At 56.4% G+C, this 18,636-nt stretch overlaps 1 protein-coding gene across 3 annotated transcripts in view; it reads left to right on the top strand.

Moving 5' to 3' along the window:
* Positions 1-14,213, top strand: part of AACS (acetoacetyl-CoA synthetase) — a 42,108-nt gene extending 27,895 nt beyond the window's left edge. The window contains exons 11-19 of one of the 3 annotated variants that reach the window (XM_032472080.1): positions 2,637-2,701; positions 2,822-2,944; positions 4,679-4,792; positions 6,599-6,724; positions 8,866-8,935; positions 9,493-9,551; positions 10,379-10,581; positions 13,042-13,213; positions 13,621-14,213. In XM_032472080.1, the coding sequence (XP_032327971.1) occupies positions 2,637-2,701; positions 2,822-2,944; positions 4,679-4,792; positions 6,599-6,724; positions 8,866-8,935; positions 9,493-9,551; positions 10,379-10,581; positions 13,042-13,179 (898 nt within the window). In that variant the 3' untranslated portion in view covers positions 13,180-13,213; positions 13,621-14,213. The other 2 variants (XM_032472081.1, XM_032472082.1) reach the window with 2 other exon arrangements.
* Positions 14,214-18,636: the final 4,423 nt, after the last annotated feature.

Here is an 18,636-nt window from a genome sequence, read left to right as displayed (position 1 = left end):
TGGCAAAGTCTGTCACGAGGCCATTCGCAATGTTGGACTTCCCACCTGCCTTTCTGCGAGCCCCTCAGGGCTGCCCAGCATCTCGGGGGTCTTCTCAGACTCCCAGGTGCGTCCCCAGACGCCCTCCTGCGTGAGCCGCAGAGGGTACCTCCGCCTCCCTGTGGTCCGGTTAACAGTTCTCTCTGGGCAACGATGGGTGGGAATCCTAAGGACGGAAGCAGTGGCCAGTTAAAGTGGGTGTCAGTGCCCCTCCTGAGGACTAGGAACGCGGGGAAGGATGAAGGGGCCCCGTTCCCGCCACCCCCTCCTCATTGTCATCATTAGAAACCGTCAGGAGATGCTGTTTCATTAGCACCTTCTTTGCCGACGAATTAATCATAATGGGCTGATGCGTTCTCGCCACGGTGGTGGGTGGTCACCGTTGGCCTAATGATCGTGTTTCCAGGAAGGAGAACGTGGAAGCCGGCAGGGCTCCTGGGACCTGAAGTTGGCCACGCTCGGAAATGCCCTAATTATTCTGGATTTGAGCCGGTTCACAGTGGGGAAACAAGAAGGAGCCACGAATGTTCTCAAATCATTGGCCATTAATATTTTAAATAAAACTTTGGCCTGGGTAATATTTAAATCCTGACATTTGGCTCGCAACATTAGCAAGGAAGGTTATTTCCTAATGAGATTGTTTCCAGCGAAAGGTTAATCAAATCCCTGGGGACTTAGACGGCTTGGCGATCTCTGCCCGTAATACCTGTTAGCCGGCCTCGGCCGGAGGCGCGGTGACATGTGCGCCTGGGGTGTTACAGGAAGAGGGAGAGGAACGCGGGCGTCCCTGGGGCTTAGCGCTGATGCAGCTGAAGGGTGAGGGGCCCCAGGGAAACCCAGCTTTGCGTGTGAGCGTGTGTACGCATGTGCACGTGTAAGAGTGAGCACGCATGTCTGAGTGTATGTGTGCATGCGTGTGACTGTGTGCAGGTGCGTGCATGTGTATTTGCACGTGTGTGCGCACACAATACGTACCCGAAAGTAGGTGTGTGAGTGTATGCACACGTGGGTGTGGGAGCACGCGTGTCTGTGAACAAGCGTGAGTATGTGTGCATGCATGTGATTGTGTGCAGGGTGCACGTGCAAGCCTGTTCTCAGCCCCGTGGTCTGGGTCCATTTAGCAATAAGCATGTGCTGGGCGCCTGCCTTCCATCCTCCTCAGCCTGTGCCCCGGACGCCAGCTGAGATGTGGCCCTGGCGGTCCACGGGGCCCCGCTGACCTGGCCCCTCGCCCGCCTGGGAGGCCCTGCTTGCCCAGGTCAGCGAGGCAGGTGCGACTGTGCAGCCTGGCAGGCGCTGAGGTGAGGGGCACTCACGCCGTGGGGAAGAGAGGGTGCAGGTCAGGCTGGACTCGTTGCCTTCATTCCAGCTCTGTCATCTCCCCAAAATGAACTAAAACTAAGTTAAATGAGCTTTAACAGCAAATCCTGTTGGTTTGTGGCAGGAGGAGCAACTCTTCAGACATGGCAGGGCGGGTGGAGTCCTTGCAGCGAAGTTTCAGGGCCTCTGATTTTTAAGATAATGCTATGCTTAGGGACGAAATCTTCGTTATTATCGGGTCAGCCCACAGACTGACTTGCATGTGTGATAACTGAGTGATGATTTTGTAGACGCAAACAAGATTGCTTTAAAAGATGGATTTCCCTCTCTGTTTGGGGTGTATTTCTGGACCCTCCAGTCTAGCCAGGGGGACATTCTGGTTAGGGGCAGGGCCAGAACTCTGGGGTCCAGGTTGGTAACTGGGCAGGCGTTCACGGTTAGGTCTGGAGGACACGTGTTCCAGGCAGAGGGAGCTGCCATGAATCACACAGTGTTCTGTGTGTCTCTGCCTCTGAGCATCAGTCAGCGCGCAGCTGTCGCCCCGGAATGACTCTCCCCACCCAGGTGTGAGGGGATGAGGTCTTGCTGCCCAGAGGGGCGGGGAGGGACCTTGATGGTCTGGTCTCCCTCAGCCCCCAGAGAAAATGTCCTTTAGTTAGGGAGCTGGAGCTTACCTGCCAAGGGCCACCTCACCGGAAGGAAGCAGAACATTAAGTGATGGTCTCCCTGTAAAAACACAATGATTTACACTCAGCACCGCGTGGTGTCCTCAGTGCAAACTCGGGCGTAAAGGATGATGGGTTCTAATTGTCCAAAAAGAGAAGAGCTGCTGTTTTCTGAGTTTTAAGAAAACACGCACTTGTTTAAGAAAAGGGTCAGGAGTTCCAAGGACGCCCCCCGTTCTGACCAAAGCTCTCCGCGTCCCTGACAGTGAAGGTGTGAGGTCACAATCTGAGGGGGTCTTGATTCTGGGGCCTCCTTGGGCCCCCCAGGAGGAGACATCCTGCAGTTGGGAGGATGGTGGGTTCACGTACAAACAGTTGTTGTAAGTGGGGCTGGGTGCCCTGCAAACCTGTCACTGCTGCCCCAGAGCAGACGCAGGTGTGGGAGCTTGCGCTCAACTAAATATTAAGTATTAGTTCAGTCCAGAGAAGAGAGGTGTCTGGGGTTATGCAGACTTGTCAGGTGTGAGTCGCGGTTTTAGAAAGCCACGGCGCCTGGAGTAGGCAGGACCCCTGACGCGTTTCTGGCATTTTCTTTCCTTCATCCGTCCTCAGCATCACCATCCTCGGGACGGGTGCCAAGTGGCTGTCTGTGCTCGAAGAGAAAGACATGAAGCCAGGTAAGCGAGCCCGTCTCAGGGCCACGGAAGTCAAGTCCCCTCTGTTACCTGCGCCCGGCATGCAGGCCGGGCTGAGGGCATCGGGCCTGGTTCTGACCTCCCAGTGATTCTTCGCTCTAGCGGAAACCCACAGCCTGCAGACGCTGCACACGATCCTGTCTACCGGCTCCCCGCTGAAAGCGCAGAGCTATGACTACGTCTACAGGCGCATCAAGAGCAGCGTGCTCCTGGGCTCCATCTCGGGTACGGCTCCCCGCCGCGCCCCTGCACCGGGGACCGGAGACAGGGCTCGGGAAGAGTCGGCGGACGCGGGGCCCAGGCGCGGCCCCGGAGTGTGCTCGCCCACAGACCACCAGCCGGTCCGCCAGCTGGAATCTGTCTGAGTGAGCACGCAGCGGAGTGTGCACGTCTGCAGGGTCCGTGTCCCTCTTCCTCGGTAGCTGTGTTCCAGAAACTGAACTCCAGCCCCAAGTTAGCAAAGACGGAACCGTTGCTGGGGGTGGGGGAGGTACCCACACACCTCACATCGATTGTAACCTCCAGTCCTGAGCAGCTCATTCTGGTAGATCCTGTTTCCTTTACGAAAGAGAACAAGGTCTGGATGTGCTAAGTGACTGGCCAGAGGCCGCCCACACGCGGGGCACAGAGTGGCCTTCGAACCTCCCGGTCCCGGCACCGCAGAGTCGGGGCCTCTTGCCTCCCCCGCCCCCACCCACCGTGGTCTTCTCCTGGTGGGTGGGGGCGCTGTGGCCGGTGGGGAGGAGGTCGTCTCCCAGGCCGGGCTGGCCCATCTCGGGGCAGCTGCGTCCCTTAGGGTCTCGGCCTGTCCCCCTGCCGCTGTCCCAGCTCTGCTCCTGAAGCAGCACCTCTGTCCACTGGGCGTCGTTTGGTGTCGCAGGGGCAGCGATTGTGCCCTTTCGGGGCCTGGGGGCTGAGCAGACCTTCCTGGTCACTGAAATGAACACAGTTCTCCCATTTTCATGGGACGTGTCTGCCGGTGCCTCGAGGTGTCAGGAGAAGGCAGGAAGGACGTCACACTTCAACTCTCTGTCTGAATCAAGCCCTACTGGTTGTTGGAAGCATCAAGCTATTTTATGTGGGTCTTTCTTGAATCCTGCTCCCCCCCAAACGTCTCCCCCGCTCATATACACAGCATGATTAAGGAAAAAACACTTTTTAAATCACAGAGCTGTCTTTCTAGGTATATGATCAGGTCTAAAGGGAAGCACAGACACTGTGTCCAAATCACCGAGCCTAGGAAGGTCCGAGCCCGGCAGCTCCGTGTGTGCCCGTGCCCCCTCCCACAGCCCCGCCCCGTCTCCCCAGGCTGCGGTCTCCATCCGAGCTGCGTGCAGGTGGCTGAATGCATGTCTGTGCTCCCAGGACACTCTACCCTGCAGTCACGCGGGCCCCTGCCCACCGCTGTTTGAGGGGCAGTTGTCGCAGGATGGATCTGGGCGTTAATGCTTCTCCGTCTTGAGGGCATTTGGGGTCTGACTCCCTTTCAAGCCTCTTCCTGAAACTGGAGTGTTTCCATCCAGCACGTTCTCTCTTGCTTGAGACGCACTCCAGGGGCCTCAGGGTTTCTGCTTCTCCAACAACTAAGTGAATGGAAACTGGAGCGGAGAGGCTTTGCACGTGACCCGTCAGTGCCTGCAGGCAGGCCTAACAGAGCGAGGCTTCCAATTTCCCTCAGCCCGAGTCTCAGATTTCAGTGGGACCACGAGAGGTCATTTATTTGGTCTCTCCTTCAGCAGGAAGTCCTGGTCGAAAAATAAATCACCCAGACATGGGAGGTTTGCTCCAGTTCCCAGATAACCTCCCCCACCCCTCCCTGAAGAGAAGCTCAAAGGCGTCTGGGAGTTTTCCAGTGTTTATTTGGAGAAAGAGGGGTCCTTCCCTTTCATTGTTCAAATCAAAAACACTGCTTTGTCTCAGTCTTCTGAATTTTGAATCTCCTTTCGCCGTTGCTTGCAGGCGGCACCGACATCATCTCCTGCTTCGTGGGCCAGAACTGCTCCATCCCTGTGTACAGAGGGGAGATTCAGGCCCGGAACCTGGGCATGGCCGTGGAGGTGTGGAACAAGGAAGGTGACAGCCTCAAACCCTTTCTCTCTCTGTGACCAGTGTGAGTGGCAGCTTGGACACACTTGGATGTGTCACTGTGCCTGGTGACAGTTCTCCAGAAACACCCTGTCTGAGGGGCCGCCCCTCTTGCTTGCAGACTGCCGGCCCTCCAGCCTGGTTTGACACCCGCAGGGCTCTCAGAGCGCCCGGCGGGCGGTTCCCCAGCATCCAAGCTTCGGAGGTGCTGATGAGGCCTGACTGCCTGACCTTGTGAAGACCCGGCGGAGGACTGGGGCTTGGCCTCTCTGCCGGTCTCAGGACAAGCTTTTGTTTCATGGCCTGTAGCGGCCATGGGCTGTGAATCAGCAAAGCCCGTTTGCGTCCCCAGCACCAGAGAGGGCCTGGCGTGTGGTGCGTGCACTGTGCAAGTTTGTGGGCTCCAGCTGTTTGTGCTGCATCTGCCTTTGGTTTCACCCGACTGAGCGGATAGGAAGGTTAGGCCGACCCCCGTGAACTGGCGGAAGCGGGGGAGAGGACAGCAGAGTGGTTAGGGGCTGGGGACCCAGTGGGGTGCAGAGAAGGCCTCTCCTGCCTCCAGTTCATGGAAAACGTTGCCAGTGACCGTTCTGAAAAAAATCAGTTCTCATTTTCAGAAGAGGGTGTTTTCCATTTGCTGCCAGAGTGATTTGCTCATTTATTGCTCATTTGCTCAAAATAACATTTACCTTGTTATTTTGCCACTTGTCCGAGCCATTTCTCATGGGCCCGGTCACTGCTGCGTTCTATGGCCTGGGCGGGAGGGAGGTGCTCCTGGCAGCGACAAGAGGACGGCTGTTTGTCCAGCTTTCAGATGCACATAAGATTATCTGTCTGGCTTCTATCTCAAGTGTATTGTGGGATGAAATGAGCTAACCGAGGTGAGGGAAATCTGCAAAGTCTGGAGCCTCCGCAGGTAGATGGTGGGAATGCCAGTTTTTCTAGTCCCTGCCTTGTTCTGCCTGTGGACCGTGCTGGGTGAGCAGACACAAGCCGGCTCCATACTTTGGGGTGGGGGGGCACGCCATCGGAATGGGTGCTCCCCTGCCCTTCCACGTTGGCTTCTGCCAGCGGCGCTGTGCCCTGAGCTAGAAATGGGGCGTGTCCGTGTGGGAGCAAGAGTGACTCGGTGCAGCGTTTTTAGGAGGCAAGTTGAGGCTAATGAGGAAGGGGGATCGTGCCCAGGCACCTGTGATCCAGGAACTCCACTCCGGGAGACGTTCCCGCCAGCCTGAGCAAGGGGCTACATGTGAGCGTGTTCACAGCATGTGAGTTGTAGCACAAAACAGAGTTGTAAGCAGCGTCAGTGTACGTGTTCAGGGAGAGCAGACTGTGATCACACGCGGGGAGCTACCAGCAGTCAGCACGAATGCCCGGAGGCCCGCGTCCTGTCATAGCGTGAACGAGTCACCCAGATGTTTGCTGAGAGAACAGAGCAAGATGCCGGACGCAAGGGGCAGTGGGGTACCGTCTGTGCACAGCTTAGAAACACACAAGCTGACGTGGATGTCGTCATGGTGTTCATACTCCGAAGGGAGTAATGCAACATCGCATTCAGGAGAGATGGGGAGGGTGTGCTGGGAGGGAAGGTCCTTTGGGGAGGGCAAGCCTGGCTTTCGGCGATGCCGGTCGGGGTGATGGGCACGTGGGTGGGACCAGTTCTGTCCCTTTGCATGTGTCCGAAATACTGTCATGGCTAATAGCTTAAAAGAGAAGGAAAGAGAGAGGGAGAGAAAGCCAGGGTGTGTGGCTGTGGTGTGTGCTCAGTTTATCTTTGACTCCTCCCCCCTCCAGGAAAGGCAGTCTGGGGGGAGAGCGGGGAGCTGGTGTGCACCAAGCCGCTCCCCTGCCAGCCCACGCACTTCTGGAATGATGAGGATGGCAGCAAGTACCGGAAGGCCTATTTCTCCAAATTCCCAGGTAGGTCGGGGGAGCAGATGGAGCTGTCCGGACTCTCGCCCAGGGCTGGGCCTCCTGGGGCTAGTTCTGGATGTGCCCACCCCCACCAGCCACCCCCCAGCCGTCCCTGCGCAAGCCCGGTCAGGCTGCCCACAGCTCCTTCCACCAGTGGGGTGACGGGGCCTTTTTGATCAATATCCTGTGACCTTCCGCGGGAAGCCGTCTTGCGAAAGTCTAACCTGGGTTCAGTTTACTCTTATCTGCCCTCCGTGCCCGGAGCCCCTCAGCCCGGAGCCCTGCTGCCTCCTGGGAGCTGGCACGAGCCGCTGCCTTGCCTGCCCGTTCAGGGGAAGGTGGCTTGTGCAGGAGGTGTCGGCCTGGGTCCCTTCTGTCTCACACACCAGCATCCCGGCCTCTCGGAGGGGGTGGAGGTGGAGCGCCTTGGCGGTGGGATGATTTAGAGCCCGTCACTCACACAGACTGCCACCTTCGCCTTCATCATCTGAGTGGTGTCTTGCCCCAGAGCAGGGACGTCTTTTTATTTAAAGTGCCGATTCCTGCCTCCTCCTTATCTTATTTCATAAGCAACATTGAGTTATGGCTGCTATATAATTCATAATTTAGCAAGCCTTCTGTTCCAGAGTTATTTATACTGAGGACTTGCTTTCTCCAGTCTTCTAGAAAGGTAATTTGATTTTGCATAAACCACATGTGGAGAATCGGAAAGTGGCAGGTGACCGTCAGGGGTAAAATTGGCCACAGATCCCTCCCGTTTCTCTGCTTGGTCTCATGTGTTTGCACGTCCCACGTGACATCTCGTGTGGAAGCCGCTGTGGCCGGCACAGCCCCTCCCACACAAGGGTGTGGCCGGGCTCCACTGGGTACCTGCCACATTTAAGCTCCACCTTGGATCCTTCCAGCGTGTAGCTGTGCAGACAGACTAAGGGATAATAGATCATCCGTTTATCCATCTGTCCAGAAAATGTTCCTCAAGTGACTCTGAAGAGGAGTCAGGGCTCCTGTCTTAGGAAGGGAGGTCAAAAGGATTAGAACCTCATCTTGGGGATCCATCTAAGAAATGACATCTCTTCATCTTCAGCGACACAGCTCTTTGAAAACTGTCTTCTCTGTCACTTTTTGTTATGTATACAAGGGTTTGCATGATAAACATCTCTCAGGATTAGTTTCTGATAAAGTCTAGTTTTGAAGCTCTGATATTCCTTCTTGGAGACAGCAAATACTTTGTGGCCTGTTGCACTTCCATTTTTGCCTTGGCTGCCAGGAAACTCAGAGCTGCAATCACTGCCTCATTGTAGCAGTCTTCTTATCCCCGTGCAGAGTTTCTGATTCTATAAATAATCCCATCATGTTGCTTTTATAGTTAGTGTCCTCCAGTTCTTTCTGGAAGTATGTGGGATGTATGAGTAAATACGAAGAAACACTGGCAGGTCAGATAGTAGGATCTGAAGCTGCTGGTCACAGACAGGGTGGACACAGGCTGAACCAGATGGTTTCCCCAGGCCCCAGCGCTGAGAGTTTCCTACACTGTATAGGAAATGGCTTGATGATAAAAGGAAACAACAACAGAAAAGCAAGGTCTTCCTTTTTGTAACAGGCAGCAGACTTACAGGCGTCATGACCCCCCAGAACTAGGCCAGGTGAAAATGTAAACTGACAGTGTGCTGATACAGAAGGGCATTTGCAGAGTGACAAAGCAGAGCTCAGAGCAGAGGGACTGGTGGCCCTTCTGTGTGACATTCCCTCAGCCGCCCCGGGCCGCCCTCTCTTCCTGAGGCGTGGCTTGTGCTTTCCCAGTCTCCACTCAGAGGGCGCCCCCGAAGTCCCCGCTGACCTCCCCGATACTGCCTTCACGTCCCCGCCGCCGGGGTTTGCACAGCCCCCGTGAATCCCCGCGGCCACTGCTGGCACCTGCAGGAGTGGCGTTTCTTGCAGGCTGGCGCATGTCAGAGCCATGTGTAGGGTTGACCCCACTAGGGTCTGGTTCACTCTGGCCCCCAGGCCCCCATCATATCTGTTTGTGGGCCTCAACCGTGTCTGCTGACAGGAGTTACGTTGCTGTCATGCCCACCGTGGGCAGCTGTCACGGTAACCGGTCGGGACCCTTCCCCTCGAAGTGACTGAGCACGTCTGCCTCCCTGCAGGTGTCTGGGTGCAAGGCGACTACTGCAGAATCAACCCCCAGACCGGGGGCATCGTCATGCTGGGCCGAAGGTGAGGGTCTGCGGAGCCGGCTCCTCTTCCCTCGAGCCCCCTTCCCGGGGCATCTGGGGGTGCCCAGGACTCAGGAAGCACCCCAAGTCTGCTCAGTCTGCGGGACAGGCTGACTGTGCCTTGTCTGGGGCCCTTCCTGTGTCATTCCGTCATCAGCTTCCCGAGGGTGGGTCTGCGCCTGATCCACATTCCCGGACCCCAAAGTAATAGGTCAGGGGCGTTGGTGTGGGAGGCGTCCATCCACAGTAGCAGCGACCCTTCTTGGAGTGGGAGTGGGGGGTACCGGGGTGCACAGCACACCTGGGAGGGGGGACAGGTATATACAGGTGGAGGGGCAGGGAGATGACAGATGTTCCCACACAGAGGGGGCCCCCTTGGTGTCCAGCTTTCAGTTTACAGGGAGAAAGAGGGGTGCTGGTCAGGATAGAGAGCCAGGGAGGGAGCCACCAATGACTGGGCATGATGTTGTCCTGGAAAGGGGGTGACTGTCCCCCGGGCGCCCCTGCGATTGGCTTCCCTCGGGAGCTACTGTGTATTCATGACGTCTCTTTTTCCAGTGACGGCACGCTCAACCCCAACGGGGTGCGGTTTGGCAGTTCGGAAATCTATAACATAGGTGAGCGGTTTCCCCTTCTCCCTGAATCATTCTCAGGTCGTCCAGGAGGGAGGGGAGGAGTGTCTCTGTGGGGAGCCTGCTTTCCAGAGATCCCACCTTTTGGCATAACTCTGGCCCAGTTGCCTCCAGGTGTGAGAATAGACATGTATGAGTGTGCACTTCTTTCTAGAACATGCCTTGTCCACATTGTTTGTAGCTCATAAAACCTCAGAGCGAGATTACGTTTCATCCTCACAGGGAGCTCAGCTGGGTTGCTTAATCGTGTCTACTCTTTATGGGTAAAGAAAGATGCACAGAGAGGTAGTGTGGTTACTGAAGGTCACATAGCACCATTCAGGACACCAAACAAAGACAGTGGGCCTTCCAGCTGCACAGCAGAGTCCCCAGTGGGCCTTCAAAATGCCCTACCAAGGCCATGAAGTTAGCCTCGTACGAATGTCAAAATCTCCGAGTCATGCCAGGGCTGTGCAGCCAGGGAGAAGTGCCGATCTGCCTGATTCCAGCCTTTATTCCTCCCACCGGTGGGGCCCCCACCACGGGCACTTGCTTTCCTTTTATTTTTAAATTGATCTGTAGTTGAGTAAGGAAGGCCTGTGGATGGCTCCTTGTAGACTGTCAGCCATTCCAGCCCAAGCTGCAGCTCTCCAACTCTGCCCGAGGGATGCCCCAGTGCCTGGGGGCTCTTCCCAGGAGGACTGGGAGGAGAGACGGGGGTCCCTGTCAGGCCTGGTGGCCCGGCCTCCCCTTCCCTTCCTCCAGGCCCAGGGAGGAGTCGCCAGCCGAGGTGGGACAGCGGGAGACTGAGGCCCCTTGCCCTGTCTCCGCAGTGGAAGCATTCGAGGAGGTGATGGACAGCCTCTGTGTCCCCCAGTACAACAAGGACGGGGAGGAGAGGGTGGTCCTCTTCCTGAAGATGGCTCCCGGCCACGCCTTTGGTCCCGACCTGGTGAAGAGCATCCGCAATGCCATCCGCCTGGGCCTGTCCGCTCGGCATGTGCCCAGCCTCATCCTGGAGACCAAGGGCATCCCGGTACGGCCACCTGGCAGCGGTGCCCAGGGCACTGTCACCTCCCCAGGAGCCCACACGCTTTAGAAGCACTCATCCAGAAGCTTGCTCATGCTTTATATATAGTTTGTCCGCGTTGCCTGGCAACCCCATCCTTTTTTTTCTGCTGTCTTTTTTTTTTTTTTAACCCTTCCTAAACTGCATGTATTGCAACTTCTGCTAAATACCGGTCTTCAGAGGGTAGGCAGGCCCAGCCTTGCACCTCCAGCTGGCTTTTCCCCAGTGTGGTTTTAGTGTGTTCTCAAATTATTAATGAGAGAATTAATTTTAACTTTTTAGAAGAGCCGCTGGGGTGCTGTTGCTCCTGCTTTGTAATTTTAGGCTTTGCCTGCGGAAGGGAGATCTGAATCTATCTAGAGGCACGTCTTCAGAAAGCTACCCCACCGTTTATGCTCTGCTTGGGTTCTAAGTGGGGGAGGAGGTGCACCCAGATCGGATCACAGCTTCAACTCGCGTTGCTTACAAAACAAATGCCTGTGTCCGCCGAGGGAGGAAGCTGCCGTGCGTGCGTGTGTGCGTGTGCGTGCGTGCACACAGGTACACCCAGGAATCTAAGTGCGCAGACGAGCCGGGCTGTGTCTGAAGCCTGCGGAGTGGCTGCTCACAGTGAAGAGGGCGGGAGCGGGCACTCGCTGGGCTACCTGAGGGGGGAAGATGCTGCTTTTTTGAGGTCGCTCCCCGAGCAGCGGTGGGTATGCGAGGTGCAGTTAGAAGCAGGGTTTTTATACCCTCCACATGTTTTTTCTCACTGTTATGCGTAGGAAGGGTCTGCAGCCTGGGAGTTCTGTCTCTCTCGGTGGGTGACTCGAGGAGAGAGGGGACTTCTGGAGTCAGGGACACTTGCTGCCTTGTCCTGGTGAGGGTCTACGGCCTCCCTTCACTGGCTCAGTTCTCTCTGCACCTGGAACGTTTTGGGGACTCGAGTTTGACTGTCTCCTTGGCTTTATTTTGTTGAGAACGAACCTGTGTCCTTTGCTGCCAAACTGGTGATTCCCAAACTGCATCTGCTCTGGAGGACAGTGGAGAGATTTGTTGGAAAGCGAGAGAGGCCCTGGCCTGTCTTCCCATCCTCAGCCTGGCCCTGGTCGGCTTACCCTCGGGCACCCGGCTCAGCTGCCTCCTCCGTCTGCCTGGCCTGGGAAGTCATTTGGAGGGCTCCTTGAGACTTCTCAGGCGCCCTCGTGTTCTGAACTAATGAAGCCCTTAGGAGAGGGTTCGCCCTGTGTCGCTGGGCTGGGGGTGGGGGTCTGGCCCAGCCATATGGACCTGGGGCTGAACACACCAAGGGGAGCTGTGAGTGGGCAACTGAGACATCGCCAGACCGGAGGGCCCAGCACGACGGCCCTGACCCCAGCAGATCTTCGTTCCCCGGTACGGCTGAGGTGCTGGCCCGTCCTCCCGGGGGGCGTGTGGCTTATCCCCGGGGGCCAGGGAGGTCAGGGAGGAGCGGAAGGGACTTCCTCCCCCTTCCCCTTCTCACCAGGAAACAGGAGCAGGACTTCCTCTAAAAAGATGCCTTGTTTATTCTGTCAGCTGATGGGAGATTAAGTTATTAGCTCCCTTGAGCCGTTCTTGGGGCTTTACTGGAAATCTTAGTGGCACAGAAGCACACGAGAGACGCTTGCATTTCAGGGCAAGAGGGCCGATGGCGCCCCAGTGACAGGCAGTCCCTTGGAAGCCAGAGCCTAGGTCCTTAATTAGTTCACACGTCAACTGAGTTTTTCAAATGAATGAATTTTAATTACATCTCAGGTTAAAAAAAAAAGTGTCAGTGCAAGGAGCGATCAGGGCACCTGCAGCTTTATTAGAGAGCTTGGTTTGTTCTAGAAACTTTCTGGTCCCCAAACACGGACACTGCCGCCAAAACCCACTGGGGTCAAAGGTGAAACACGTGCTACAAATTTTAACGGGAGCTTTGAACATTTGGAAAGAGTCCGACTCCGAGGAGAGCGGTGCCCTGTCTTGTTCAGACGAGCGGTTCTGGGGGAAAATTTGGCAAAAGCTTGGCGAGGCTCTTGGACGAACCTCACTTTCCAACAGCAGATCAGGGATGGGGTCACGGGAAGCCAGCCGACTCCTGAAATAAGCTAGTCTTTCTAATATAACACAGTGTAGTAAAATAAATATAGGTAATAAAATAAAAATGCGATGCCTTCTGAGAGCTATGTGCGCTAACTCACCAGGGCACCCGCAGCCTCGGTGCGGGGGCTGCAGTCCCTTCTTCACAGTCAAGGAGACAAACTCGGGTTAAGGAGCTACCCTGGACGGTCACCTGCTGAGCACTGGCCAAGAACTGCTCGCGCGCAGCGTCCCAGGTCACGCTGGTCCTTTTGGCTTGGGTGCGTCCAGATAGCAGGGCTGAGGGAGTTCCCTCCATTGGGGTTTAAATGCTCCTTCTGTCTGCTTTCTCCCCTCCCCCGGCAGTACACCCTCAACGGCAAGAAAGTGGAAGTGGCCGTGAAGCAGATCATCGCTGGGAAAGCCATGGAGCACCGCGGGGCCTTCTCGAACCCCGAGGCCCTGGACTTGTACCGGGACATCCCGGAGCTGCAGGGCTTCTGAGCCAGGCTGGCCGGCACATCTCTCGGCCACAAAGGTCTGTACTGTCACTTTTGTACGTTCAAGAAATTACTGAGAAACCTATGGTCTTTGGAAAGGGGTTTGCGCCCAGTGTCCGCAGGCCTGGGGAGGGGCTGTCCTCTGTTCCACGGTTCCATCCGGTGGGGGCCTGAGTCTTCCACACGTCCCAGTGGGATCCTGACCTTCAGGGGCCGAAAGGAGGGTGTGGGTTGTGTGTGTGGCAGTCTTGATCCTGAGAGTGTATCTTTGCATACTTGCGGGGGGGAGCTGGGGTTGCCAACACCCGGTCCCGCGTCCTGGGCTGGCGGGCATCCTGGTGACAGCTCGCCCCTGGGGAGCAACGTGGCCTTCAGCCTTGTACTGTGGTTCCATTTCCTCTGTTCAGGCCCAGATCTCTTACTTCCCTTTATATCGGTCTCCCAGCTCCGGCCACTGTCCTTCGGGGCTTATCCATCTGGTGTGGTACGTCTCCTGTCGCAGCACCTGTCCCAGTGTGACTTTACAACATCCCACAGCTGATCGTCAGGACCCTGGCCAACTGCTCTCTTGTTGTGTGTGTGTCATGGACCGAATCCGGGCAGTGAGTGCCTGGTGGAACCTGTGCCCAGACGGGGCCCCCAGCAAACAGAATTCCCTTTGGAGAACGAGGGGGTTTCATGTTTTAATAGAATCTCTTCAGTTCAGGGACTTTGAGTGGTTTAAATTTTTTAAAATGTTAATTAAGTGTGTGGTGTGTGGGTGTTTGAAGGTGAGGACGGTGTCCCCTCTGGGGGGCGTGGCCTTGCTGCACCCCTCCGCCGGCGCCACGCTACCCGTGGAGGCAGGTTTGATGGGCATTCTGTATGTACTTTATATATAGTTCAGCATCTTAACAAATTACGGTCATTGTAATGTTCATTTTGTACTTTTTAAAATGGAGCACTGAAAAACTTTCTTGAACCCTTTTTCTTGAGGACTATAAAAACGGGAACGGGCTTAACGCAATAAACACATATGTATATGTGCACATGCCTGGACTTGCGGGCGCTTGCATGTTTTCTCTTCAGGAGGGACTGGATCGGAGGGCCTAAACCTTGCGACGATGGGCCAGCCTGGAGCCGCCTCCCCGGGGTGATGTTTGGGCCAAGTGGCGGGGGCGTTTCCTGGGCCCCTGCTAGTTAGCGGCCGTGCCTGGTGTCTGAATGGCCCAGAGCCCTTCCCAGCTGAAGCCACTCCCCAGAGGAGGTCTTGGCCACCCCCTCAACCTGCCCCGGGGGCTTAGAGCTGCCAGGTCCTGGTGATCTCTTCTCATCACCGCAGGAGCCGTGTGTCACCTGGATGGTGTCTGGCTGTGTCACAGAGTCCAGGCTGGGCCCCGCCTGGCTCCTGTTTCTCACATCACGGGAAGTTGGTGGCAGGCGGTTCTCGGGCTGGAGTAGGGGCTGCGGGTGCGGGGTTCCTGTCTCCTGTGCTCCGCTGTCCTTGCGTGGGGCTGTCCACCTCTAGCCCTCCGTCCGTGGCCCAGGCAGGGACGGTGACGAAGGCCTGGTGAGAGGTAGAAAGCCTGCCCCTCCTCAGCACGTCCCATTTTTATCAGCAAAACGGTGGCTTTTCCGGAAGCCCCACCCAGTGCCTTGGGGCCACCCTGGCCGTGGGGGAGTCTAGAGACGTGTGTAGTTTTAAACTGGGCTCACGACCTTCCTGTTCAGGCACACCTCGATTTACTGCGCTTCCCTCTGTTGCTTCGCAGATACTGAGTTTTTTGCAGGTTGAAGGTTTGTGTCGATGCCTGTTGGCGCCATTTGCTCACTTCGGGTCGCTGTGTCACATTTTGGTAATTCTTGCAATATTTCAAACGCTCTACCAGCAAAAGGACTTGCTGGAGGCGTAGACGATACTTAGCATTTTTTAGCAATATTTTAAAATTAAGGTATGGACATTGATTTTTTAGACATAATGCTACTGCACAGTTGACAGATTACATTAGAGTGTAAGAAAAACCTTTGTAGGCACTAGGAGACCAAAGGCGGGGTGTGACTCGCTTTATGCGCTGGTCTGTAGTGAACCTGCAGTATCTCCGAGGCGTGCCTCTGTTAGTTACCTGGTGCTGCTGGAACAAATAACCACAAACGTAAAATAACACGCATTTCTTACAGTTCTGGGGTCAGAAGCCTGCCACCGGCCTCACTGGGCTGAGCTCAGAGCGTCCGCAGGCTGTGTTCCTTCTGGCGCCTCGAGGGGAGAAGCCCTTCCTCGTCTTTTCCAGCTTCTAGAGGCTGCGTGCATCCGGGGCTGGTGGCCCGTTCCTGCCTCCTGCCTCTTCCACGTATAAGGACTCTGTGACTCCTGTGGCCCCACTGGTATAATCCAGGATAATCCCCCTACTTTAATATCTACTGATTAGCAAGCTTAATCCCACCTGCAGCCTTAAATCCCCGTGGCCGAATAACCTGACAAGTTCCGGGGACTGGAACGTGGGCACCCTATTCTGCCGACCTCGCTTTGCAAACCCAGCTGGGGTGCTGTTGGCGAGGAAGAAGGAGGGAGTGGGCATCGGGAAGGCGTGAGCTCTGAGCTAGAAGACAAGGCAGTCGGGACCCCTGGTTGTTGACCAGCCCCGAGGCTGGGCTCGTCCTCCGCGTGTGACCGCCGTGCGGGCCTCCCTCCCAGGGTTCTCCTCTGGCCTGGGCTTAGAACCCACTTCATACTGACTATGCCTGGGGAGTTGTTAAGGCTTAATCACGATGCCCTTTAGTTCCGGCAAGACGTCCCAGGCCGGCTAAGCCCATACGTCCTTACTAATAAGCCACGCCGGACAACTTCATTAATGAGAGACAGATGGTCTGGGACAACAGCCACTTGAACTCCCATGGTGCTGGCTCTCCTGTGAAGTGCCTTGGCCCAAGCATCACTCAGAAAACCCCAGCACCTGCTGGCCAGCTGCCTTCTTCCTGAGCAGCCTGCACTGTGCCTCCCTCCCCACTCCTGCCCTTCCAGCTCCCGCCACACGCATCCCAGCAGCAGCTCCAGGGGGCGTCAGGACCTGCAGTGCAGTCTGGCCGGGGCTCCAGGTTCTGGGCCCCTGGTCGCCTCCCATGGCCTGTGGGCCTCTGAGCAGCTGTTCCTCTTGCCAGGCTTGCCTTCCTTCCTCCAGGAACTTTCTCGAGGCTGGGGGGCTCCTTCCCTCGCACCGTGACCATCCCCTCCTTCTCGCCGGTGCAGACTCTCCTAAGGGACGCCAGGGCACCACGTCTGGGTCACTGCATCCTTGTCCAACCTGTGCCTTCCTTTTGTGTGGTGCTCCCCTGCACTGACCGCCCGCTGTCGCTGCAGGCCTCTGCCTGCTGGTGCCCCTCCCTGCATTCTGAGCCCGCTTGTCTGTACCCCCAGCACCCAGCAGCAGGTCGGACCCATCCAGGCTTGGGGAAGGCGTCCCCTTGACCTTCTAACCCACCCTTCATTGTGGATGAAGGTGGACGCAGGATACCTTCCCTTGGGTCTGCAGATGCCCAGGCGAGGGTCTCGGGAATGACTCCCTTTGAGGCCCAAGCACAGCCGGACTCTGGGCCCCAGCCTTCAGGGGGAAAGTTGCACTCGGATTTGTGGGGGGTAAGTTGTAGTCATTAGGGTACAGGCTAAGCTGCCGTGCGTGACAAGCACCCCCAAATCTGGCTCAATCGGGAAAGAGGTTTTCTCCTGAGACAGCCCCGAGAGAAATGGGTGGGCCTGGGGGCAGGTGGCTTGGCCTTGCAAGTTCACCTGAGGACCCAGGTTTCCTGCATCTGGCTGCTGGGCATCCCTGGGACCTGGTGGTCTGGTCCACGCGGCCGGCCCTGGCTCCCTGCATCCTCGCTGCAGCCCTTCCGTTCTGCTCATGTCTCCTTGGCCACAGCTGTCTCACGGCCGCACTCGGCTGCGAGGAGGCTGGGCGGTCTGCTCTCCAGCCGGGTCAGGCTGTGCTGGGTCCTGCTGACCCGTAACTGGCGAGTCAGTTTGTACAGCTGTCAAAATCCAGAAGAGCAGAGCAGTGAACACATGGGATGTTTCCGCTTTAACCCAGCTGAGTGATTCCAGCATGGTGCCACTCAGGGGAGGCCGGCAGGACGGTTCCCCGTGATCACGTGACCCTGCCCAACTGCTCACGGCTACACACCTCAGCCTGGGCCCCGAATACTTTCCAGTTAGGGGACAACTTTCTGTGTCAAATCAAATGGCTTTTCCTGGGTGCTCTGCAGAGCTGGGGACCGGGTACTCACTCATTTAACTGATGTGCCCCGTATCTGTCCCTGGGGCCAGCAGTCACCAGGGTCAGTGAGCTCCTTCTGCCACGGAGTGTAGTCTTGGGGAGGGAGACGGATGGTCAGAAAGGAAAGGAGAGGATGTCTGGCCAGACACGATGGCCGGGGGCCTCTCTGAGGAGGTGACACTGAGAGGGAAGATGCTGCCATAGGAAGATGGGAGGACAGGAGAGCCGAGTGGGAGAGGCAGGTCGAGTGCAGAGAGGGGACTGTATTCTAAGGGCGAGCAGGAAGCCCCCCAGGATTGGAGCCTAGCAGTGACATCCGAGGAGCGCGGTCAGAGGGTGGTGCTGGGTGAGGGCAGTTCCTTCTGCTCGCCTGGGTGGTGGTGGTAGGGTCTGGACTGGGGGACTGGGCACAGGGTGGGTGGAAGACTTTTCCAGAAGTCAGTCTGCCAGCTTTCTCCTTCCCTCCCCTCATCTCCGTCACCCCGAGCACTGTTTGTGCGGTTCTGGTTCATCAAGCACACGGTGTTGGACACACAGCCAAGGCGATGGGGAGCCTGTCAGGTTCGGCCGGGAAGCCTGGAAGGGCGTTGATGAGCGGCCGTTTACATCAGCGCACACTCGTTCTGAAAGCCTGCTGCCATCTTGTCCCCAAACCTTCAAGGCTGTCATAAGCGGATAAGTAAAGGCCCGTTTAGACCGTTTTTAAAACACATTACGAGCTAAGCGCCAGCTCGTTGTCACAGCTGATCATCTTGGAGCGCGCTCCTGGCCGTCACAGCGGTAAGTGGATGGTCTCATAATTTCATTAGATGACTTCCAGGGGAGAAACAGTTGTTAGTCAATTCATTATGCTCTGGAACAATCTCCAAACTTCTTCATTTCCGGACGCCCTCCCTGTGCTTCCTCCTCCTCTCTCTCCCTGGCTCGAACAGTAAATCGCAAGTCAAGCTGGGTTTTGGGGAGAGTGAAAGGGATGGTTTGAGCTTGCTGGTTGCACCATTCTTGCTAGCCGTTTACCTGCTCAGCCAGTCTGCTTCCCTTTTTCAATCATGACTCAGGATTTTCCTGGCTACAGGTAACAGAAACCCCAATCCAAACAGGTTCAAGCCAAAAAAAGATACTATCAGCTCACAGTTTTGAAAACCCAAGTGCTAGGACTACCTTCAAGAGTGGCTAGATCCAGAGACTCCATGATGTCGTGGAGGTGCCATTTT

This window comes from Camelus ferus, chromosome 32 (genome assembly GCF_009834535.1).
Source record: "Camelus ferus isolate YT-003-E chromosome 32, BCGSAC_Cfer_1.0, whole genome shotgun sequence".
Classification (NCBI taxonomy): Eukaryota; Metazoa; Chordata; class Mammalia; order Artiodactyla; family Camelidae; genus Camelus; species Camelus ferus.
The sequence above is the reverse complement of the archived record's forward strand: the minus strand, read 5'-3'. Positions and strand labels throughout refer to the sequence as shown.